Raw genomic sequence first — 27,042 nt, 5'->3', positions numbered from 1 at the left:
GGGCTAGACAAACAGCTGCCTGCTTCCCGGGATGGGCATGGGGATACACCCCTTCCTTCCAGAGACGCCCAATCACCTGGCCCTGCAGTGCCACCCTCCCCTCCAACCTCTGAAGCTCACCCCACCCCTTTAAACGCCCTTATGTTTATGTCAGCCTAGCCACAAGCAGGAGGTGTTCCATCATGCTATACACAAAACACACAGAAATGCCTTTGCCACTTTCTCTTGTCTTGTTCCTTCACTTCACTTTTCTCTTTCTAATACTCTGTTTTGTTCTCTCTTTTTCCATTTTGCTCTCTCACCAAAACACATTACCAAACTCTTGTCTTATGAAGTCCTCAGATACATAATTCACAAAATTTCCTGATAGAATGTCCCTCTCATCCTCATGTCAGTATATAAATACATAATAGGATATAGTTAAGAGTGGTGTACGGAGATGTCTCAACATCTCCCTCCCCTGCCCTGTGGTCTCCATAGCCACCCTTCTACCTTAATGAGAGGGGAGCCTGTGAAGAGCATCTGTCTAAGTGAATTTACTCTGAGGCTTTGAACGAGCCCGCCGCGACGCCGATCTACTCAAGTTAACTAAAATGCCAAAGGCTGCAGCCCTATCGAGTTAAAGCTGGCAAACATTGGGCCCAATGTGCCCAGGTCAATACCGTATTGTTGGGCGAGAAGGGGTCATGCGTCAGTGCTGCTTCAGAGGAGATGGAATGTTTTACTTCAGCAGCCATGGGTTTACAGCAGAAGACTGAGATAAACACACACACAAGATCTGTGTCCAAATTCTACTTAGGGTATTTCTAATTACTTTCAAAGACATTTGGAAGTAAGCATTTAAATATTTTTCATTTGAACAGACAAGTCGTTAAATATTGGAATGTATTTGAAAATACTCAAATACACTGACTCAAATATACTCCCATGCATTTAACCCAGGTATTTGAAAATACTCAAATAGTAGACTATTTAAAGAAAATTATTTGAAAATACTTCCAAAAGAGGTAGGTGTCATAAAAAATGTAAATAAAAATTCACATGACCCTCTCCTTGTACTGAAAAATATACACCCTCCCCCCATAGAATGAACTCAAAATAATGTTTATGACCAAAAATTACAATAACTGTAGCGACCCTGTGTTTCTAATCGTGGATATGGACTTTGCCACTTCAGCATGCTTTTGTGGCCCAGTCGATGCCACATATGGCTACGGCCAGAAGGTTGAGTGTTTGCCGACCACGACAGACAAGCTCACTCTCCCTGCCTGTTTCAATACATTACGATCAGAGCCGGCTGCAGACAATGATGAGCTTGGGGGGAATCAGATTCTCAACATTTTGATGCTATATTGATCATTATTTCAAATATACGCAAAGAATTCCCCTCCAACAGGTTTCTGTGCCAAAGCACCACACAACCAATAAACAAAGCATACCAACTTCAGGCCCTTCAATATCATGGTTTGTGTTTTCAACACCACAATAAATAGACTATGTCAATCTCCACAAACAGAAAATATATACCTTCTAGGCTTCTCCAGTACCAAAGGCTTGGCTTGACAATCTCTGAATGTCATTAACCTTATTGGTGTTCTGTAACAGACGTCTCTTTCCATTCATCTATTGGCTGCTGCACAGTTTGGATTGATTGACTTTATTTGTCAGTTTAAAAAATACGTATATACTCAAAGATATTTTTAAGTGACCGGGATTGTACAATAAAGTCGGGGACATAATTCCATTGTGGCCCCTATTTTTACATAAATACAATTACATAGATACAGACACATTACAGATACGAAAACATGCTCAACCTCCAGATGAGTATGAGGGGAGAGTTTAAGTACAATTCTTACAAGCTTGTTTAGCTGGTAGCGTGTACTTTAGATGTCTGGGGCTGCTGGTGAACCATGATGTGCAGGCATAATCAAAGTGACGCTGGACTAGCGCACTTGCCAGAGTCTATAGTGTGTCTATAGTTAGGTTTCCATCCAAAAGGCGACAGATTTTCATGTGAATATCATGTAAACAATATGCCATTTCAGAGTTTCCTTTAGGAGGATTTGGCGCTAGACAACATGACAGGGAAGATTTTAATGTCCAGTATATTTGAGAAATTTAAGGAGCATCCATATGCATTCAGATCCAACCTGGGGTAGCCAGCGCCATTAAAAACGAGGGATGTTGGCCAAATGAGACACATTTACATGTCCTTAATAACAGCTATAACAAATTACAAAAACACTATTCCTTGTGTGTCGGTGTGTAGCATATGCAAAACTATAGCAAATTTTGTTTTTTGTTTTTTATGCTACAATAATTGTCCACCTCACAGTTCAGCTGTAGGAGAGTCGGGAACTAAATGTATCAGGGAATTGCAAGCATAGGCCCATAGGCTTAGGTGTCCACTGTATGATACGAATATTTGAATATTAAAATTGATCAGAAATACAGTGTAGACATTGTTAATGTTGTAAATTACTATTGTAGCTGGAAACAGCAGATGTTTGATGGAATATCTACATAGGAGTACAGAGGCCCATTATCAGCAACCATCACTCTTGTGTTCCAATGGCACGCTGTGTTACCTAATCCAAATGTATCATTTTAAATGGCTAATTGATCATTATAAAACCCTTTTGCAATTATGTTAGCACAGCTGAAAACTGTTGTCCTAATTAAATAAGCAATAAAACTGACCTTCTTTAGACTAGTTGAGTATCTGGAGCATAAGCATTTGCGGATTTGATTACAGGCTCAAAAGGGCCAGAAACAAAGACCTTTCTTCTGAAACTCGTCAGTCTATATTTGTTCTGAGAAATGAAGGCTATTCCATGTGAGAAATTGCCAAGAAACTGAAGATCTTGTACAACGCTGTTTACTACTGCCTTCATAGAACAGTGCAAACTGTCTCTAACCAGAATAGAAAGAGGAGTGGACGGCCCCGGTGCACAACTGAGCAAGAGGACAAGTACATTAGAGAGTCTAGTTTGAGAAACAGACACCTCACAAATCCTCAACTGGCAGCTTCATTAAATAGTACCAGCAAAACATCAGTCTCAACGTCAACAGTGAAGAGGCGACTCCGGCATGCTGGCCTTCTAGGCAATTTTCTATCTAAATATTTTGTATAAAGATAAGCATTATATTGTTAGATTATGGGAGTCAGTTGGAGCCCTGGGGCGGACTGCCTTCATATCATAGACTTGCAGTAGTTCAAACGTAATAATAGCCACACCATAACAAACCTTCAGAAATTAAAACAAACTTTATTAAGGTCATGTCAAAAGTAAGTCAGGCCATTGTTTATAGGGAAATACAATGTGCAGATGAGTGAATGTAAACCAGGGGAAAAATGCACTACCCTCCCATGTGCCCAATAAAAACCACATGAAATTCCACAAAGCAAAATATTAAGTTTGACAACATTCCCCTATTTTGGACCACCCTCCCCCCCAGTGAATTTAGATCTGTCCTTAAGTATTTAAAAAACAAATGCCAAAATATACATGTATTTCAATCCAGGTCTGTTAGGCAGGCGTGCGTCAGACACACACACACACACACACACACACACACACACACACAGCCTGCAGCTGAGGAGGATTTGAAGCTGTACTCTGGAACCCGATCACAAAGTCACCTTGGATGACAGATTCTCCTCTGCTCTCCCCAATCCGGTTTAATTCCTCTACACTACAGAGAGAGAGAGCTTCATCCCTCCTCCATGTCTCCCTCCATATGTACCTCAAAGTCTGCATCTACAGCATCCATGTCAGTCCTGTTTTGTTTTGTCAGTAAGAGGTTTGCTGGTTGCCTGGCTTCCTCTATACTGGGGCTAACATGGACTCTATGTGTGAGTCCCTGCAAGATACTGGAGGAAGTTGGAGGGTGGGGGAGGGTAGAAAACCTGAGGAACCACCACATCTCCTAGGACTAGAGCTTACTGGAGCCTGGGAGACAAAAAGAGACCTGCTTTAAAGTGGTTGAGCTACTGAGCTGAGCTGAGCACAGACATGGAGGGGGTGGCAGGGACTGTAGCGGGGGTTGGGGGACATGAAGGTTGGAACGAATGTCAGGCAAGTTGAAGGTCCTGAAAACATGTCCCCGGGTCTAGTGAAGTGAAGGTGGGGAGAGATAGGTGTTAACAACAGTTGCTTTGATATAGCTTTGATGTGGCATATACATATCCTTTAATATAATCTCTTATCTGAGAGAGTGGCATTTGCCTGGGTCTGTATTCCACCGTTTCTCTTGGCCTCACTCAATAATAAACATAACACAATGGATTTTATAGAGCTGAGGATCTGATTCGGTAATCACTGATCCTCGATAACACTAACACAACACTGCAATGCATGACATTACATTGCATTCAAACCCTTCCTAAAATGTCCTTTGTCTCAAATAGAATCTAATCGTCTTCATTTACTTTCAGACAATCGTGAAGAGCGTCTTTGAAAGGGAGTTATTGTCAGAATGATATGTTTCTAAAGCCAACGGTGCCACATGTGCACCTTCTTCAAAGTGAACAATGCGCCACAAAAACAAGGACGAACCCTCCTTCTCATGTATTTTCAATGGCGCACTCCACAAACAGACAACGAACACAGTAGTGCAAAGAGGCCAAACAACATAGAAATCCTCATCGGTTTTATACCACGTACTACCCACCCTCACTGGCTCTGGCTGTTCCTCTCTCTGCCTGCCTGCCTCACTGCCTGCCAGACTGGCACTATGCTAATTAGAGTAGCTGGGAGTGAGACTTTGAGAGGAGAGCATCAGGAATACAGAGGGACTGAAGGAAAGTCACATCATTTCTAATAATAACAAACTGTTAGAACATTCACACAGATGTATTGCAACAATTTCTGCTCCACAATCTACATAACCCCTATTTATTCCTTTATGGAACCGACATAAAACCAGACTGGTGGGAACATGGATGACTGTTTTATTGGGTGGCCTCTGCCATTGTTACTAGTGAATCCTACTATGCCGTTCTCTCCTGCCATTGGTAATCACCTAGCGGGACAACAACCTAGTAAATCTCTATTTAATCTCTATTTCACATCTCTATAGCATCATTATGTTTATCCTAAACTAAATTAAAGGAATATACACTCAGTGGCCAGTTAGTATTAGGTATTACAGCCATCTAATACCGGGTCGGACCCTCCTTTGCCTCCAGAACAGCCTGAAATCTTCAGGGCATGGATTCTACAAGGTGTGGTGTTCAAACGTTGATCAATTGGTATCAAGGGACCTAACGTGTGCCAGGAAAACATTCCCCACACCAGAACACCACTGCCGTCTCCCTGAACTGCAGGCAGGATGGGGTCATGGACTCTGCTGCTTGCGCCAAATCCTCACTCTGCCATCCGCATGACGCGACAGGAACCGTCATTCGTCGGACTAGGCACTGTTTTTCTACTCCTCAATTGTCCAGTGCTTCTTCTTGGTTTTAGCTGACAGGAGTGGAACCCTGTGTGGTCTTCTGCTGCAATAGCCCATCTGTGACAAAAACCCATGAGTTGTGCATTCTGAGATGCCGTTCTGCACACTACTGTTATACTGCACTGTTATTTGTCTGTTTGTGTCCCGCCTGTTAGCTTGCACGATTTTTGCCATTCTCCTTCGACCTCTCATCAACGAGCTGTTTTTGCCCATAGAACTGCAGCTGACTGGATGTTTTTTGCTTGTCACGCCATTCTCAGTAAACCCTAGACATTGTTGTGCATGAAAAGCCCAGCAGGCCGGACGTTTCTGAGATACTGGAACGGGCGCTCCAGGCACCGACAATCATACCACGCTCAAAGTCGCTTAGGTCACCAGTTTGGCCCATTCTAATGTTCAATTGAACAGTAACTGAATGCCTCTATGCCAGTCTGCCTGAGTTATATATTTAAATATAAAAGTATGTGGACACCTGCTTGTTGAATATCTCATTCTAAAATCATGGGCATTAATATGGAGTTGGTCCCTCCTTTGCTGCTATAAAAGCCTCCACTCTTCTGGAAAGACTTTCCACTAGATGTTGGAACATTGCTGCGGGGACTTGCTTCCATTAAGCAACAAGAGCATTAGTGAGATTGGGCACTAATGTTGGGCAATTAGGTCTGGCTCCCTGTCAGCATTCCAATTCATCGCAAAGGTGTTTGATGGGGTTGAGGTCAGGGCCCTCTTTAGGCCAGTCAAGTTCTTTCACACCGATCTCTACAAACCATTTCTGTATTTACCTCGCTTTGTGCATGGGGGCATTGTCATGCTGAAACGGGAAAGGGTCTTCCCCAAACTGTTGCCACAAAGTTGGAAGCACAGAATTGTCTAGAATGTCATTGTATGCTGTAGCATTAAGATTTCCCTTTCCTGGAACTAAGGGGCCTAGTCCGAATCATGAAAAACAGCCCCAGACCATTATTACTCCTCCACCAAACTTTACAGTTGGCACTATGCATCGGGGCAGGTAGCGCTCTCCTGGCATCTGCCTAACCCAAATTTGTCCATCGGACTCCAGAGAATGTTTCCACAGCTCCAGAGTCCAATGGCGGCGAGTTTTACACCACTCCAGCCGACGCTTGGCATTGCACATGGTGATCTTAGGTTTGTGTGTGGCTGTTCTGCCATGAAAACCCATTTCATGAAGCCCCTAATGAACAGTTATTCTGCTGAAGTTATTTCCAGAGGCAGTTTGGAACTCGGGAGTGAGTGTTTCAACCGACCACAGACGATTTTTATGCGCTACGCGTTTCAGCACTCGGCGGTCCCATTCTGTGAGCTTGCGTGGCCTATCACTTCACAGAAGAGCCGAAGTTGCTCATAGAAGTTGACCATGGCAGCTCGAACAGGGCAGAAATTTGACAAACTGACTTGTTGGAAAGGTGGCATCCTATGACACTGTCACGTTGAAAGTCACTGAGCTCTTCAGTAAGGCCAATCTACTGCCAATTTTTCTCTATGGAGATTGTATGACTGTGTACTCAATTTTATACACCTGTCAACAATGGGTGTGGCTGAAATAGCCAAATCCACAAATTTGAAAGGGTGTCCACATACTTTTGTATATATAGCATATATATATATATATATATATATATAATAAAGTGTCAATAATATTTCCTGTGGGACTATAAGGAAGCGCTGGGATCTCTCCTTTTGTCAGAGTCTCCACAGAGGCCTCAGAGATCAGAGAGAGGGCACCACAGAGACAAACAAAGCAGGATCCTCTTCTCTCTGTTTTGTGGTTGGCATCGGACGCTTAGCACACTCTCAGTTAGAGAGGAAAACGTCTTGCCAAATTGATTTCTACGCTGCATAAAAGGATACACTTATACCTTATTAGATTCCTCTAACTATAATAGCTACATCTAGAATGTTTATTGGGAATGAAAGGGGATCTATGTGTCAGATTTGCTAAGCGCCACTCAGATGAGCCTCCTCAGCAGAGGTGGGAACCTCAGCCTAAATAGAAGAGAATGTAATTCATTTCAAGTGTGAGGAGGAGAGGATTTACACTGATTTACAGCATTTACAGCCTCTGCCCTCCCTCCCTCCTTCGCTCAACAGAACCTCCCCACTCCTATCCACCTGGCCCATACCTCTGAAGGATAGACACAAGTGACGCTCTTTTCTGTTCTTAATAGTCTGTGCAAGGACTCCACTGCCTGGTCCAGTTCGGAATGAGTGTTTTATTTCAGATGCAGAATGGGCAGCACAGAGAGTGGGGTGCTCAGATCAGGAGACAGCTAGCTAGCTTTATAGGGACAGGTAGCCTGGAACTAATGGCTGTAAGATGTGGATCAGATCCCCTAATTTGTCAGTTGGGGTGATAAAACAGTAGCGGTTCCAGGGGGGGCTGCTGGGAGCTGTGTTTTAGAGGGTGGTGGGCCTGATGAAGATGGATGAGATAGTGTGATTCAAGATGGCAGGCAGGGGCGAGGAGAGGAGGGGGTTTGGGTTAGCCGAGTTTATAGGGCAGTGAGTTTGTGCTGTGGAGTCACCAGTAAACCAAACACTTGTCACTTCTCGTTAAGGAGGCCTCTTGAGCACCATTCCACATAATAACTCTCATCTTGGAGTGGGCCCATATACCCTCACAGCCAATAGCAATTTTACTATATGTCCCTGCAGTGTAAACCACAAACACGGGTTAACAGATTATTACAATAACAACCAACAGGGTAAACTGTAACCACAACCACAAATCCTACTGAAGAAGAGATGGATCTTTAAGATCCTACAACACCGCCCCTCTGCTTTGGGTTTCTGAATCACCCCTACTGCCCTCTTAGCCTCCCCACTCGCTGACATCTGGAAGATGCGTCATTGCAGCTGTGCTGGAGCAGGTCGGCTCTCGGGCCAAAGGTCCTTCTGTCCAGCCCAGAGATTGGCCATTTGGGCACCTATGTGAAACCCCAGCTGGCTGACATCTTCAAAACGTATGGACACTAAAGCTGTCAAGTTCACACATCGAAATCCAGCCTTTGGCCCCATGTCCTTTTCAATGTATTGATTCAATTGGGAGCAGTTTTAGAGAAGAGGCTTTACCGTTTTTCTTATATCATCATGTCTGCAGTGGTCAGTGTGGCCAATTAGGACGTGTCTGAGTACTCCAGCAGGCTGACGAGGAGCAGGGTAAGTCCCTGGTGTGCAGATGCAATGGGGCAGTGCTTTGGCAAAGCCAATGAAAAAAACACACGACTCTTTAAAAAGAAACAATTATACAATGGGCTCCATAGTCCATCCTAAATCCTCCTCCCAACTCACTTGCCAAACAAATGAGCAACATTGAAGACTGATGTCCATTATTTACTTCCAGAGTCAGTTTCTTGGGGTGACCTTCTCAGAAAATTAAGTTTGAGTTGACCTTAGGAGACTTTAAAAGCGTTTTAGAATTAGATTATGAGGAAAACTGCATTAACAAATTATATCCTTGTCTCAAATACCTCAGGTTTTCACATGACATAATTAAGCTATATTATCTTGCAGGAGTTTCCTTTCAGTTTTCAACCATGTATTTTCTCTTTGCGTTTAGACTTCAAATTACCATCAGTTTCCATAAATACTCTAGAGGCAAATGCTTGAAGAGATTCTCTCTGAAATTGAAATGTAATTGACCTACAAATAGGGCTGTGAAGTGCCTGGAACATGGACAAGACAGAGGACACTGTGCTCTCTAGCCCACATGACACTCTGCCTGCTCAACCAATCAGAGACAGGTTTGCTGGATCTTTTCTTCTACAATCATAATGAGCTTCACAAAGAATTCAGCTCCACTCTACAAGGTCTAATATTGATGCTAATTGATGCAAATTGAACCAAATGGACAGCATAGTAAATACAAAGCATTTTAACCCATCTGTCATTATTCAGAATCTATGAGACATGCATGCATTTTCCAGATGTATTTCATGAGACCGCCATTACACTGTAATGGAGGACAATCTTCAGAAAAAGAGATTCATCAAATAATAACTGAAAGACCTTCCCACGTCCCTTTCCAAGTTTGCCTCATAAGTATATTTGAAACATTCTAAAACGTAATATATCGCAAGAAAATACACATGAAATAAATCTCTCAACATCATCCTGAGTGCTGCATCAACCATTTTGGCAAACACCTTTCTGTTTGGAGGGTTTGCTAGACAGACAAAGACATGTGTGGAATCAGTTACCCCTCACCGCATGTCTGGAGTGTGAGGAACAGTTAGCGCGCGGGGTGGTTCAGAGTTTGGGAGGTTTAGAGGGAGTGAGCGAGGGGCTGTGGTAAGAGGAGAGGGTTGCCCCGGCCCTTTTTTACTAACGCCTGATTGATTAATGTTGTTGTCAGGGCATGGGGTCCCTGGAGAGGATGAGAGACCCTATGTGATATGCACAGGGGTTTACAAGCAGAGGCATGCTTGAAAGTGATAGGAGAGAGATCCTGGCCAAAGGCCGAAATGAGAAATCCATAAGGAATGCATTTCTTCTTCTCTCTCTCTCTCTCTCTCTCTCTCTCCCCCTCTCTCTCTCTCTCCCTCTCTCTTTCTCTTCTCCTTTTATCTTTCTCTTCTCTTCTCCCTCTCTCTTTCTCTTCTCTTCTCTTCTCCCTCTCTCTTTCTCTTCTCCCTCTCTCTTTCTCTTCTCCCTCTCTCTTTCTCTTCTCTTCTCCCTCTCTCTTTCTCTTCTCCCTCTCTCTTTCTCTTCTCACTCTCTCTTTCTCTTCTCTTTCCCTCTCTCTTTCTCTTCTCTTCTCCCTCTCTCTTTCTCTTCTCTTCTCCCTCTCTCTTTCTCTTCTCCCTCTCTCTTTCTCTTCTCCCTCTCTCTTTCTCTTCTCCCTCTCTCTTTCTCTTCTCTTCTCTTCTCCCTCTCTCTTTCTCTTCTCTTCTCCCTCTCTCTTTCTCTTCTCCCTCTCTCTTTCTCTTCTCCCTCTCTCTTTCTCTTCTCTTCTCTTCTCCCTCTCTCTTTCTCTTCTCCCTCTCTCTTTCTCTTCTCCCTCTCTCTTTCTCTTCTCTTCTCCCTCTCTCTTTCTCTTCTCCCTCTCTCTTTCTCTTCTCTTCTCCCTCTCTCTTTCTCTTTCTCTTTCTCTTCTCCCTCTCTCTTTCTCTTCTCCCTCTCTCTTTCTCTTCTCCCTCCAAAACAGCTGCCGCTATAACTCTACTGTATTTTCCTTCAGTGTTACATAAAACCAAATGGTACACAAGCTGTCGGGCAGGTTCTGGAGTAGAGTCTTGGGTGTGAAATAAATGGAGAATCCCCTGTCAAGGCCTTCTTAGAACAGATGAGAACTCACAGATAGCAGTGAACTCACAGAGGTGAGGTGGGGGGTAGAAATAAGGGGGAAAAAAGAACTGCACTGGGATGAATAAATATATCATCGCCATGGGTGACAAACGGCAGCAGGAGACCAAGAAGAGGATACATGGAAAAAGAAGAATATAAAATAAGGTCCAATTGGGCATGACATGGATGCATTCAAATGTATTTATGCAAATACATTGGCAGCATTTTTTACTCCAAAATTATGTTATAGGCAAATGGATGGCTTCGATTTCAGTGAAGTGAGATGAATTGGAAAACATTTTGGGGGAAAAAACATATCTATCTAAGCATATTGCATTAAGGATGCCAACTTTCCCCGATACAAGTAGTTTGTCTTACATTTGATGAGCTAATAGGGAACATAGCCTACTGATGGACTGTTCCTGGCCTACTGATGGACTGTTCCTGGCCTACTGATGGACTGTTCCTGGCCTACTGATGGACTGTTCCTGGCCTACTGATGGACTGTTCCTGGCCTACTGATGGACTGTTCCTGGCCTACTGATGGACTGTTCCTGGCCTACTGATGGACTGTTCCTGGCCTACTGATGGACTGTTCCTGGCCTACTGATGGACTGTTCCTGGCCTACTGATGGACTGTTCCTGGCCTACTGATGGACTGTTCCTGGCCTACTGATGGACTGTTCCTGGCCTACTGATGACTGTTCCTGGCCTACTGATGGACTGTTCCTGGCCTACTGATGGACTGTTCCTGGCCTACTGATGGACTGTTCCTGGCCTACTGATGGACTGTTCCTGGCCTACTGATGGACTGTTCCTGGCCTACTGATGGACTGTTCCTGGCCTACTGATGGACTGTTCCTGGCCTACTGATGGACTGTTCCTGGCCTACTGATGGACTGTTCCTGGCCTACTGATGGACTGTTCCTGGCCTACTGATGGACTGTTCCTGGCCTACTGATGGACTGTTCCTGGCCTACTGATGGACTGTTCCTGGCCTACTGATGGACTGTTCCTGGCCTACTGATGGACTGTTCCTGGCCTACTGGACTGTTCCTGGCCTACTGATGGACTGTTCCTGGCCTACTGATGGACTGTTCCTGGCCTACTGATGGACTGTTCCTGGCCTACTGATGGACTGTTCCTGGCCTACTGATGGACTGTTCCTGGCCTACTGATGGACTGTTCCTGGCCTACTGATGTTCTGTTCCTGGCCTACTGATGGACTGTTCCTGGCCTACTGATGGACTGTTCCTGGCCTACTGATGGACTGTTCCTGGCCTACTGATGGACTGTTCCTGGCCTACTGATGGACTGTTCCTGGCCTACTGATGGACTGTTCCTGGCCTACTGATGGACTGTTCCTGAAAACTATTACTGAAAAACGTTACTTGTAAAAGCATTAAGTCCAAACGTATCTAAAATAACTCTGTAAACTCCATTAACTCAGATTTGGTTAGATGTAAAAACTATACCACGATATTATAACTAATGTGTCAAAGTACAGGAAAACAGTGTTTTACATCAGTGTCATAAACACCTGGATAATTCTCAGCAGCCATGACAGTGTATGTGTTGATTGTTTGTGTGTCTAACTAACCTGTACGCGGGCCTCAGTGAGCTTGGTCCTCTGGGCCAGCTCTTCCCTGGTGTAGATGTCTGGGTAGTGTGTCCTCTCAAAGGCCTTCTCCAGCTCCTCCAGCTGCTCGGCTGTGAAGGTGGTGCGGCTTCGACGCTGCTTCCTCTTCAGGGGAAGGTCCGGCTCCGACTCCACGTCTGAACCCTCGTCTGTACGATTACCTGGGCCAATGGGGAGGGAGGGAGAGGCCAGCTCAGTTAATATTAGGATTACACTTGAATAATACAGTGGAAATTAGCAACAATGAAAAGGAAGTCCATTTTATTGGTTATTCATGTCTTCGGTTGTCTGTTACCCACACGCCTCTGTTCAGACAGAAATTAGTCACATAGTTGATTAACCGATGTCATTGAAAAGGCAGTAGAACGTATGGGTGAAAGTCTGAAATGGTCCATCCAAGCCACATTCTGTAGTTTGGGGGCAGAACCACTCCAGAGGCTATGTCGTTTGCTAGAATCATATTATTGAGGGGGAGAGGCTACAAAGAGGATTCAAATGACAGCTTTCCATCTCTCTGAGCACAACAGAGCAAATATTATCTTAATCTGTGGATATTTATACAGAATATAAGAGGCCTGATACCCAATCCTGCCTGAGAGAGAGAGAGGGAGAGGCCCCAGAGGGCTGCAGAGGGCTGCAGGCGGTAGGGGGGAGGAGGGGGTGCTGGGTGGAAGGGTTAATCTACCCAGGCCACCTTGCGGTTCCTCACCACACTATTCTCTCACAATGGCCCAGGGCACACTGCTGCTCAAACAACAGCACAGCCAGAATATACAGAACATAACAACAATATCGCGCCAGAACCATTCAATCCCATATTCTGTGTTTCCATGATGCTGCTGTCAATAAATGAATTACAATATATCGTACAATACTTTTAGGCATTCAACTAAGCTGCTGCATTTTTGCTTGAGGAATATAGATACTGCACAAAGCCATCCAATCCAGGCCAAGAGGAATGTTTCTGACAGTGAATATGTATTACCACAGCGCATTACCATTATAACTGAATTTAGGAAATTGCATCATTTTCACCTCCTCTGCATGTCTATTCAAACTACATGGCCCTTTTCATTTCCTGTTATAAAATTCATATTTTCACAAATGTGCTCAATGAGACATTGACAAGCCAGTGTGACTCGCCAGTGTTGCTCCAGGCCTTGTTGGATTTCATCAGACATGTACAGTCCAGAAGGAGTGAAGGGTAGAGACCAAAACACGAGAGATATAGAAGTAGAGCGTTTGTTGAGAGCTCATTGTCCTTTCTACCCATATAATGACAACCATAACGGTCTTCTGAAAGTTAGCCCAGGTGAATCCCCTGCAATAGCTATGGGCACAACTAAACTCAGTTGAACAATGCCCTCTAGAATGTTTCAACATACCACATGGACAAACGGAAGTCAAATAGCCTCAAAATAACAACTGTGAGAATAAAAGAGCAACCAAATCTGTCTGGGTCTCAAGGCCGGCTCTGGAGTTTAATTAAACAAGGAATTATGGGATTATATGGAGACTATCATACAGGCCACTCGATGAGTCTTCTGAGAACGGCTTTTTGTCGCCCTGAGCTCACACTCAACGATTCTCTGCGGATTACATGCGGCCGCAAGACATGAGGCCGCATTCATTAAAATCAATTATTTTGTCTTACTCCTTTAAAGAAAGATTGATTCTCCAACACTGGCTACCACTATTGCAGAGAATACCCTTGAACATACAAAGTTGAATATGTACATATATGGCATATCCCTTTGTTGGTTTTCATGAGGATGTGCAGAGCGATTTGCAGCTAACTAGCCATGACAACACTTGAGACCGGCACAGCGGTCCATAGATCACTTTCCAAAGTCACCTCTGTGTCCTATGGGGGGACGAGGGGGGCGAGGGGGGAACAGGGGGACAGAGGGGACATAGAATTCTGCTTGAGTTATTTTCTTTTGCTCATATTTCTCATCCTTTGTTTATCTATGTGAGAGGTTTAAGAAGTGCAAGTGTGGCATATCGTCTAGCCGCTATGTCCAAAATTCCAAAACAAAATCATCACCCTATATTCCGATCTAAGCATTTTGCAAAGGATTTACAAACAAACTGCATGGCAAACAAGACTAATGAGTATGTACAGCCACCTGTCACTGAGCCCTGGTTACAGTGACATATGTGTCATGGCACACACAGCCAACACGTACGTCTGTTTGTGTGCACGAACTACAAGCAGCAGGCAGCACGCTCTGGGTGAAGGTCAACAGCCCTTTCAGTAATGAGTTTGGGAAACAGGGATGTGAGAAGCAAACCTCATCTCTATCCAGAGCATTCTGCCGAACGGGATGCCAAGATTCATCAACAACACTGGGGCCCCCACATGTACCAAAATGGGTTGTGACAGAAACAGAATTTCTGTCAAACATATGGTTCCTCTCAGAGTTGCATGGCTGTCTGGTTAACGCATCTTACTGGAACTGCACTTTTGGCCACCCTGCGAAACCCTTCAGCAGACAACACTATCTACATACACATATATTATGACACTGGATGGATTACACAGAATCCAAATCTTTTTATTTAAATGGTTGTTGGATATTTATGGATGCGGTGCCTCTCAGCCTAAATTATGGAAGAATAAACACTTACTATCTGTTTCCAAGACAACAAAGCTTTTGAATTTGAATAACACATGTCTTCTTCTTGGTTTACAAATCTGTCAATGTTGATAAAGGACAAAACGGTGGATGATTAGCTTACTACCTTGGAATAAACTCAATCCCTGTGGGCATCGAGGTCAGCTCTCTTACACTTCTCGCTGCTTTGAAACAATACGGTACAACCTGATTAGACCTGGGTATAATGCTCGGCTGTAATTCCATTGGAAGGTTCTGGGGATATTGATAAAGCACTCGTGCCTCGCCTCATCTGTTATAATAGCAATTAGAGACTAATTATGTAGCAAACATCCAGTGGGCATGATTAGACAGCCATGTATCCTCCATCAGGGCCCTCTGAGGGCCTACTCAATACTGATTTAAAAATACAGCTTTGTTTAAACAGAAATTAACCAGGTATTGACCATGTCTTCTAAATTAGAAATGTTTTGTTTACGATTCAAGTAACCTTTATGGACACAAAAAGGAAACAAGTAAACATATTATACCAAAAGAGCAAATTGTTTTACTAAGAGACTTTAATTGAATATCATTACTAATGAATGGAACCATATGTTTCCCAAAGAGATTGTTAAAGCACTCTGTTACTTCTGAGAATCAAAATCATTGCTTTTTCACAAAGCACTGCTATTTCTAATAATATCCAGTCAGACAGAATGTCAACTCAAGTCAGAACACAACCAACAACAGGGGTCTTGTCTCTGAGAAGCTTAGCAGTTGGTTAATAGTTTAGCGGTGAGTTTAGTGTGAGGTTTAAAGATGGTCCTCCCTCTCTCCTGATGCTCCTCACTGCTGACCCCATGGTCTGCTCAGAGCTCAGACTGCAGGCAGATGGAATACTCATCACCCTGATCCCTCCAAACCCCCTCCCCAGCCAGCCCGCCAACTCCATGGACTGTCTTCTTCTCTTCCTCCCATCCTCCTTAAGAGGAGCCCCGACTCTCTCTGTTCAAGGCTGTAGAGTCAATAAAGACTGCTGGGGTCCAGTGATCCACAAGAACATTGCTACAATAATGTCAAGCCCTAAAATAGCAGAGACAACATACAATCACAGTCCAGAAAATGATCACACAAAAAAAGCATCTAGGCTACACTCCAACACCATCAATTCCAACTGATCACCACAACACTAGAACACAGGAGCCCACTAGCAACTGATCACCACAACACTACAACACAGGAGGCTACTAGAAACTGATCACCTCAAAACTACAACACAGGAGGCTACTAGCAACTGATCACCACAACACTACAACACGGGAGGCTACTAGCAACTGATCACCACAACACTACGACACGGGAGCCTACTAGCAACTGATCACCACAACACTACAACACAGGAGGCTACTAGCAACTGATCACAACAACACTACAACACAGGAGGCTACTAGCAACTGATCACCACAACACTACAACACAGGAGGCTACTAGCAACTGATCACCACAACACTACAACACAGGAGGCTACTAGCAACTGATCACCACAATACTACAACACAGGAGGCTACTAGCAACTGATCACCACAACACTACAACACAGGAGGCTACTAGCAACTGATCACCACAACACTACAACACAGGAGGCTACTAGCAACGCTTCCACATGATAGCAAAAAAACTAAACAATGCCAAGATGTCTAATATGGTCAAATATTAACCAATATAATCACATCAATGTGTCAGTGAATATTTAGGTCAAATATAGAAAATATAGATCAGAAATGGATACTTGGACAATGCATATAAAACCTGTGAGGTATTTAAGGATAACAAGTTATAAAGAAGCCTCCATGATGAGATGAAGGGAAGCATCATTCCTTGTCTCTCAGATTAACTCTGAGTCAGTATTAGCTCAACAACACTATGGTGTGTATCCCTAACCCTGTCCCATGAAGGCTGTTTTTGATACCGGAACCAATGGCCTCAATATCAGCTGTACCTTTGCAAACTACCCAAGACAGAGGGACAAAAACAGACAGGGCTCTGGCAGTGCAGCATTAGCTCATAATGGCTCATTTTGAAAAGCATATTAGTTCCAGCATAATTACAATCAGGCCTCACGCTCAGTGTTCTGCAGGCATTCACAGGACCAGCCTCAGAGCACCCAGTCACACCAGTTGACTGTGACTGACAGCACATTTTGTTTATTGGTCGTTTTTTTCCCTTCATTCCCACAGGACAAAAATAACAGCCCATCTTTTCTTTCTATTTATGTTTACTTGTTTATTTTGTGCATGCCTTTTGTCGTAGTTAATGTTGCAATTATACTTTTTGTCAGTCGGAGTGGAGGAATATCAAAAGGCCTAATTATGCAAACAGGCCCTGTGATAAGCAGCAAACGCCTGGATTGGGATCTGCTATCTCTGACATCCATCTGTCTCTGTGCTGTCTCCTGCTCCAGGCCTGAATATAAACATCTCTTCCTGTCCCCAGGATTGCATGGGATTCAACCCCACGTACTGGAGAGGGATGTTTTCGGGGGCGGGGATCATGCAGCAACATCAAATAGCTGACAACTTCCCAATTTGCATTTTTCAGAGAATGAGGCGGCATTTGTCTGTGTGTCCCTCAGTGTTTGCCAAGTTAGGAGAGCCATAGGAGATTATTCAGTTGTGTTACTGAAGGATGGATTTAACATAGAAACATTATAGTACTCCATTAAAACAAACCTTATAGTACTGCATTAAAACAAACCATATAGTACTGCATTAAAACAAATCTTATAGTACTGCATTAAAACAAACCATATAGTACTGCATTAAAACAAATCTTTTAGTACTACATTAAAACAAACCTTATAGTACTCCATTAAAACAAACCATATAGTACTGCATTAAAACAAACCATATAGTACTGCACTAAAACAAACCATATAGTACTGCATTAAAACAAACCTTATAGTACTGCATTAAAACAAACCATATAGTACTGCATTAAAACATATCTTATAGTACTGCATTAAAACAAACCATATAGTACTGCATTAAAACAAACCATATAGTACTGCATTAAAACAAAGCATATAGTACTGCATTAAAACATATCTTACAGTACTGCATTAAAACAAATCATATAGTACTGCATTAAAACAAACCATATAGTACTGCATTAAAACAAACCTTATAGTACTGCATTAAAACAAACCGTATAGTACTGCATTCAAACAAAACATATAGTACTGCATTAAAACATATCTTATAGTACTGCATTAAAACAAACCATATAGTACTGCATTAAAACATATCTTATATTACTGCATTAAAACAAACCATATAATACTGCATTAAAACAAACCATATAGTACTGCATTAAAACAAACCATATAGTACTGCATTCAAACAAAACATATTGTACTGCATTAAAACAAAGCATATAGTACTGCATTAAAACATATCTTATAGTACTGCATTAAAACAAACCATATAGTACTGCATTAAAACAAACCATATAGTACTGCATTAAAACAAAACATATAGTACTGCATTAAAACAAAGCATATAGTACTGCATTAAAACATATCTTATAGTACTGCATTAAAACAAACCATATAGTACTGCATTAAAACAAACCATATAGTACTGCATTAAAACAATCCATATAGTACCGCATTAAAACAAACCGTATAGTACTGCATTAAAACACATATTATAGTACTGCATTAAAACATATCTTATGGTACTGCATTAAAACAAACCATATAGTACTGCATTAAAACATATCTTATAGTACTGCATTAAAACAAACCATATAGTACTTCATTAAAACAAACCATATAGTAATCCATGAAAACATATCTTATAGTACTGCATTAAAACATATCTTATGGTACTGCATTAAAACAAACATTATAGTAATCCATGAAAACATATCTTATAGTACTGCATTAAAACAAACATTATAGTAATCCATGAAAACAAGGGACATGAGGAACTATACACTCAGATAGACAATGAGCCAGAGAATGAAATTAAAACCTCAATGGTTAATTTAGCAGAATTCTTCAAAAACAATCTAATCTGTTAGTTACCTAGGTCGCCAACCAAAAAACCTCTTCAACGTGAGAATAAGATAAGGAGAATATGACAATATAGCAAGGATGTACCTACCTAATGTTAATATGCTGAAATCAATTTGAATCATCATCTTCTCCCCTGGTACCAGTGACCTTCTCAGAGCCTGGCTTGGCATTTATCACTAATTGAATCTGGAGATGAGCAACCTCTAGTATGGTTACTGTTATCTGCTTGCAATAAACAAAAGTAACATGTGTCTACTGTAAATGAAAACATTTGAGTCACAGTATTGCACAATTTAGATTATAAGTGTTTTTGAGACTCCACAACAATGGACTCTCAAACAAGCCCTGACTGTATACATTTTCTTAAATTACATCGCATTGAAGTTCCTCTCCTCTCTCAAACATACAAATCAGTTCTGTCCACTGATTAACTGGTGTCTAAGGACCAAAGGCAGGTGTCTCCCGAGAGTCTCAACAGTAAGTAGGAACCACCTCACCAGTGTACATCTCACAACACGTCAGTACTATGATCTAGAGGACCATACACTCTTAGGAAAAAAAGTGTGATCTTTGGCTGTCCCCATAGGAGAACCCTTTTTGGTTCCAGGTATAACAACAGACTGTTCTACATGGAACCCAAAAGGGTTCTATCTAGAACCAAAAAGAGTTCTACATGGAAACAAAAAAGGGTTCTCCTATGGGGACAGCAGAAGAACCCTTCTGGAACCTTTTTCAAGAGACTGAAAAACAGCTTCTACCTCAAGGCCATCAGACTGTTAAATAGCCATCACTAGCCAGCTACCACCCTGTTGGTTACTCAACCCTGCACCCTAGAGGCTGCTGCCCTATGTACATAGACATGGAATCACTAGTCACTTAAAAATGGAACACTAGTCACTTTAATAATGTTTTTCATACTGCTTTACTCATCTCATATGCATATACTGTATTCTACTGTATTTTAGTCAATGCCTTTCCAACACTGCTCATCCAAATATTTCTTAATTCTATTATTTTACTTTTAGATGTGTGTATTGTTGTGAATTGTTAGATACTACTGCACAGCTGTAGCTAGAAACACAAGCAATAACATCAGCTAAATATGTGTATGTGACCAATACAATTTGATTTGATTTCTATGCGTGTAACGTTTCCCTATGACCCCCCTCCTCATTCATTTGGAATTAAACGTGAGCCTCACATCCAACCAAAATCCAACCTTAGACTGTTTTCTTGTGTCTCATTGCTACTGTCAAAATGAGTCTCTTTTCCCTCTGATCAACGTACCAAAGGACAATTCTGATAGTTTACTTTGCTCTGCTCTGTGATAGAATCCCATTCCTGCAAAAGAGGAGAAAAGGGCAAGCGGAGGAAGAAAGACAGGAGGCTCTATAATCTTTGGCTCTCACAACAAACAATTAGCACCCTTTTCTTTATTTGAGGTCGGGCAAGAAATGTCGAAGGGAGGAGAACGAAGAGAAGAGAGGGAGAAGCAGCGAAGAAAAGCGCTACTCTTTTATGGTTCTTGTCATATAGATGAAGGCGCGGTGCGTCCATGAGAGCGCTCGCTCACCTTCAACAACAGGGCGTCCACTGGGCCTCCCGGCCCTTTCAGCCCAGAGAGACAGACTCCTCAGGGGGCCATTAGAGCATGAATAGAGGCCTGACAGCCCTGTGCAGCTCCGCAGGGCATCCATAAACGCTGACATATTGACTCCCCAGGCCTCTGCTCTGCTCTCTCTGCCTGAGTGTGAAACCGTGAAGGGCTTGAAGGGTGCGATTCTTCTTTTTTATGCATACATTCTACCGGTTGGACGTGGGATATTACTAACAATATGATTGTATTACTTTCAGAAACAACTTCTTATTGTGTAAGAGAAAATACTGTTACTCAGAAAGCGCGTAAACTGGTATATTCACATTTTATAAAACGTAAGATTTCACTTTTGTTACATTGTTGATATTTGTACAAAGGCAAACTTGACAGGAAAAGTTATTGTAGTTGGAGTATTTCTTCACTCTTTGTCAAAACAGGGAAAGCAAAAATGTATATTCTTTCAATTCTGATGGATGTCTGGGAAAGTTTTCACAAACAAGTCTTATTTAAATGATATAACTTTAACTTGGAACTGACTAATGACTAAAAACTTTAAGTGCCAGGAGTAAAATGCACTCTCCCATTAAAACGGTATCCCTCTCTCTGCCGACTGAGCCCAGCTTCACTTTCCAATGGAAAGTCATTTCCTGGGCTAGGGTCCCTGCTAATTGAGGTCACAGTAAAAGTAATGAAATTAAGAAGCAGCGCAGAGCAAATGGAGTCCACAGGGTCCCCGCCAACTGGCAATGGAACTAGAGCCCCAGTCCCCCAACAAAGGCTCCAGAACCTACCCAGGAAATCACACAGTAACTCAGGGCTATGAGTGGAGGTCTCCGGGAGGAACAAATCATTTTCTCAACAAAGCCAAGGAGAGATTACTTTACACAGAATAGGAATGCACAGTGGACAATTTTTCATGCCCCAGGGAAGTTTCCTAATTTTCTGGACAATGCCAGGCCGTAAACATTTTTCATTGTGCAGAGGTTTTTATGGTGCCGGGGACAGCTGAAAGAGTATTTTTGATCACAGTCCATGTGAGTGCAAATTCACCAAACATAATATCCATAATCCATAAACAACGTTCATCATTTTAAAACATGTTGGCAGTCTTGCTTGAGGGACATACCACTACACCACACACCATCAATCTGACCATAACTACCTAATGGTGCCTGGGGCTTAACCCTATACTAATGATGCCTCTATTACAACACACATGGGACCCAGCAACCCCAAGGCCTAATTAGGACAGATAAACAGTTCATGATGCTGGGCATGATTCTGTCACTAGATTACTGAGGTCATAACCTATGTGGACAAACACGTGAACAAATAAATAAATAAACAAAACAAAAATGTATTGTGCCGACAGGTAAATGAGAGACCATCCCAATGATATTATAAGCAAGAATTCAAGAAGTGAAATGTCTTCTTTCATTCACGCTTTCATTTTCAGATTCAGTGAATTCAAACTGAACACACACTAGTGTGTCTCCAAATAGTTCCTGAGGATCCAAAAATATATTGATATTTCCTGTTTGGAGGGTTGGATGGGGACATCAGTAAGTCGTCACAGTGCTTGATATTAACATCTGAGTTCTGTACTCCATATTGTGGCTTTACAATGTAACGGAGAAGCAAAGCTTTTGAAATGAGAGAACATATTCCCCAAGGAGAGAATGACAGAGGATGCAGAAATAAGCCCATTAGTTGAAAATGGAGGACCAGGCACCATTTGAAGTTGTTATTTTGCAGGCTAGAACGGCAGCTCCACCCCACTGTTTCAACTCTCCATAACATTTTAACTGGGTGGAAAAAAACACATTTCTGATTTGCAACACTTACCGGAACATGTTTATTGTCTTTGTGCGTGTCAAAAAATGTCCACATGGACAATTAAAACAAATGAAGATTGCAGTTGCAAGGCAGATTAGGAGCATAAAATGGGAAATGTTCTGGCCCTAAGTAGCATAGGCTAATGGTGATTTTTAAACTAGCAGACCATGGTCAATGTCTCTCATTCATCAGTAAGAGAGCTGGGCACACTGCTCTAAACGTAATTACTGTTGCACATTATGGAGGCTATTCCTGTATTGTAATAAAATTAGCCAGAAATGCTTGTTGTCTTTTCTAATGCCACTCCGTGGTAACCAGCAGATTGGTGTAATGCAGCGCACTGTCCTGATCTGTGTCAGCTGTCAAACACAGACAATTCTGGCAGCCAAGGCGAATCAGAAGAAACAGCGTTTTAAGTAAATTCTCAGGAGCTGAACATCTAGTGAACATCTATCATTTACTGAGGACACAACCAAGAACGCCAGATAGCCTGCTGTACTGTATTAATTAATATGTCATATGCACTCATCATTACTCTAGCCACTCTCTCAATTCCACTGTTTGTCAAAATAATAACGCTTAATCACTCAGGAAAATGTATTTGTGCCAGTGGTTTCAGTTATTACACTGTTTGTCTTCATATGTTGTTACGACTATATAAGAAAGGCATGGGAGTCATGTGATGGTCTACACTACATGTTCTCCTCAGCTGCACAAACTGTCTACATAAACAGTCTACATAATAGACCACACAGAAGAAACTAAATCCCTCAAAAAAAACAAGACTCCTAAAATTGGAATTTTAAAATAAAAAACAACATATATTTCAATATGTTCAACTGAGTGAGACAATGTATGGACTAGCAGTGAATATAGAGTCAAATGACATGACTCTGAATCACAAACAAACAATAGCAAACCTAGATAAACACAGTAAATATTATCTGAGGTGTAATATATGAGGAGATTTCTAGGTATTCAACAAATCTAGCTCATATGTGAAGCACAAGTATAGATCTATGGATGGCCTTGAGTGGGAAAGTTGAAAGCTGCTTGTTTTACTGGCACAGTCCTGTAATGTATGCACCCTATAAAACACTGGTAACACAGCACTGGTAATGGAGCAGAAACCAATGGGAGAGTTACAGAGACAGGTGTTTTGTCTAATGGGATCATAAATATTTAATAGTACTGTCTTTTATCTGATAGAAGCCATCATATGGCTGAAATCAAAGAGGCCATTGCATGCTTAGGCTCGGCTCATGATCTGTAAGGCCTTCATAGACACACTATAAAAACAGAGACCGACAAATTACCATGACCGTTTACAGATTCACGGGTCATTGGAAAGGTTGCTGGTTCGAATCCTCGAGCCGGCAAGGTGGGAAAAAACTGCTGTTCTGTCTAGGCAGTTATCAAAGCAGTTATCAAGGCAGTTAACCCCCCCCCCCCCCACCTTTCTGACTCAGGGGGGTTGGGTTATATACAGAAGACACATTTCATAGGGCAGTGCTACTAGGACTAATATGTCCTCACCAGGGGCTACTCCTCGCTGGTTTGTGATCTCTCAATACCCTGAACGCCTACCACCAGTTTATTGCTAGCTAACACTATGATGGGTATTTCATGACAACAACCCCCAATGTCTCAGGAGGACATTGGGTGAGTTAATGTGTCCTTGTTTATTGCTGCCAATGGTGAGGGCTTAGCCAAGGATGCGTTGGCAGCAACTTCCCAAAGAGCTTTTCTCCAGGGGGGTTGTTTGTGTTGACTTATCATTACCGCAGGATCAACGAATGGCACCCAACAAACACCACAACTACCGGGTCCTCCTGAGAGTTGTGGAGTACATGCTACACACACCACACAGGTATAACAACCCTCTATGTTGTATTTGTTTTTCAAGAGACCTGGAAGAGGGTGTCAAGGGGACATCTCAAACCAAACAATTAAATGAGATTGTTGTCTCTTCCAAAAACAAATACTACAGGTCTCCTACTACTAAAACCTTTCCAACTAATCTCCACCACTGAGGAGAACCCGTGTCTCTTCTGGTGGCATGGCCTAGAATCAGCAGTGAGTGAGAAATAAATGGGCTTTAAAAAACATTGCTTTTCTTGTCAAGACAGATACCCACTCAAGAGCGGCAACAGTCCAAATGTCAACTCATTCCCTTTCCAATCCCTCTCATGTGTTTAAAGCGACACCTCTGTCTCTGTCTAATGAGAGAGAAGGGCTGTGGTCCCCAAGGGCCAGTGGTCCTGTCATCACTGAATGTTGCTTTCCTCTGGACAGCCCAGTGATTGTCCACTATCAGCGTTAATACCCTCCAACCAGGATTCATTATAGCTCTAAATCTATGAATGAACTAGCCACGGGCTGGAGCAAACCAACCATTAACAAAGCACTGGCCACAAAATAAATAGGTCTCCAAGGACTCCAGACTAAATTGGATTGCCAATACAAACCAAACCACAGACGTTTGAGAAGTTGAGAAAAACAATAGAAGAGAGAGAAATACCCCAGAGCCCATCATGACTCCACTTGGTAAACTAACACAGTATTGATTGTCTCGTTTTTTGTTTGTTTAGAAAAGCATCATCCCTGCTAATAGCTGTCTGAGAGTTTAATCTCTCCCTTGTCCTCCCCCTCTCCTCTCCTCCCCACTCCCTTTATGTGTCTCCTTTCACTGGGCCTCACATAGTTTGGGTTCAGTGTGGCGCTGTGGCTAGCGTACGGGGCATTGGACTGGGGAGCGATTGTGTTGCTAATGTTGACACCTGCCAGATCAGGCCGGGGCTGTTTGGGGCCCTGTGCTCTACGAGCTGGATGCTCCCCCTCTTTAGCTAGATTAAGTATGGGTCGCTGGGGTCACAAATCACAGGACTCCCTCTGATGTTGGGAGGCAGAGAGCCAGAGACTGACGGGGCTAAAGAGAAGGGCTGGCCAGAGAAAGAGAGTGAAAGATAGAGAGAGGGATAGAAAGTGACACACCTTTCTCTAATGAAAGAAATGAGAATAACGTGTCAATATGTATGCAAGAAGGTTGTTGTGCTATTTCTCCAAATATGACAGTAAATCAAAAGCTCCTCAGGAATCTGTTATCAACTTTTTAAGAACATGAATAGTTTTCCAGACAGAAGATAAATTAAATATTGCTTTCCACCAGAGCAAAGACAGAAAATAAATGTTTTAAACACAGCTAAAACACAACTAACCAGCACATTGCTTCCCACTTCGTCTGTTTGAGATAAAACTAATAGCTGATCTATTTTTTTACAGTGGAAATAAGAAAATAAATAAATGTAGCGTATTAGATTGTCTTACCATTATTCTATGTTGCAATTTCCTTACAGAACTGACTGAGGAATGGGAAAATGCATGAGTGTTTTCTCCTGGAAGAGGGCAATTGTCAATTTGTCATATTAAGTTGAATGAATTGAATAATTTTTTCTTCATGTCAAATGTATATCTAAGTGTAAAGGGAGAAAATCACCCTGGCCATGACAGTCAATGCCTGCCCAGATCATTCTCCCCCTGCTTCTTCTCTGCAGAGGAACATTAATGCAGGAAAGGAGAGATCTGAGCTGCAGAAGAAGAACCCTCGCCTTTTAAACTGTTGCTGTCCAGCCTGATCGTGTCAGTTTGAAGGCCCCATTCAAAAGTATTCATGCATCTGCCTTTGAGGCACAATGGCAGCTAGTTTATAAACTGTCTGCCTTGGAGCCCAAAGGCTTTAGTTCTTATTGTTTTCAGCCCCTTAATAAACTTTTTGGAGGAGTTCATCAACTCGCCTGAATAGCCTATGCAGCGAGTCTCAAGATAGAAAATAACAGAAGGTTCTTTTCTCCTCCCTCTTCTTTCTCTCTTCCTTCTAGTGTCCATTCGTCTGACAATGGAGAGACTAGGCTGTCAGACATCAGAAGGGGTTTAGTCCCAATAAATGAAAAAAGGTATTCATTTAAAATAAAAAAATATTTCAAAAAGGGCATGGAGACAATTGAATTTCCACTTCTTCTAAACCAGAGAGGGGATGATTCAAGCTCCAAAGTATATTTTTCAATGGAAAAAACACAAAACTATACTCAAAAGACAAACACACATACACAAACTTAGATAATATATTTGTCTCGTGGGGCGTAGTCAGTCATGAAATAGCCTACACTTGATTTTTTAAATAACAATTTTATAAACACACTAGGAATAGCAAAACATTTGTTTTTTTAGCTACAGTACCAGTCAAAGGTTTGGACACACCTACTCATTGCAGGATTTGTCTTTATTTGTACTATGTTCTATATTGTAGAATAACAGTGAAGACATCAAACATATGAAATAACACATAAGGAATCTCAGCCCTCTATTGTCGCTCTAATCACGCTGACATCAATGGAAATGTAATCGAAAATCTAATCAAACACTTCATGAGAGCCCATGAGCTCATATTGGGCAACATTTCTATAGGCTATGCAATTACATGAGAAAACAGAGTCATGGCCTCTACTAAAAAGAGGAGGATCCCAACAGT

The 27,042-nt window shown here is 42.2% G+C and overlaps 1 protein-coding gene across 4 annotated transcripts in view; it reads right to left on the bottom strand.

The window, feature by feature from the left end:
* Window positions 1-27,042, bottom strand: part of LOC135540060 (paired box protein Pax-7-like) — a 64,864-nt gene that overhangs the window by 25,590 nt on the left and 12,232 nt on the right. For 2 of the 4 annotated variants that reach the window (XM_064966386.1, XM_064966388.1), the window contains exon 5: window positions 12,365-12,564. In XM_064966386.1, coding sequence (XP_064822458.1) covers window positions 12,365-12,564 — 200 coding nt within the window. The remainder of the gene's footprint in view (window positions 1-12,364; window positions 12,565-27,042) is intronic. The other 2 variants (XM_064966387.1, XM_064966389.1) reach the window with 1 other exon arrangement.

This window comes from Oncorhynchus masou, chromosome 5, assembly GCF_036934945.1.
Source record: "Oncorhynchus masou masou isolate Uvic2021 chromosome 5, UVic_Omas_1.1, whole genome shotgun sequence".
Taxonomy (NCBI): Eukaryota; Metazoa; Chordata; class Actinopteri; order Salmoniformes; family Salmonidae; genus Oncorhynchus; species Oncorhynchus masou.
The sequence above is the reverse complement of the archived record's forward strand: the minus strand, read 5'-3'. Positions and strand labels throughout refer to the sequence as shown.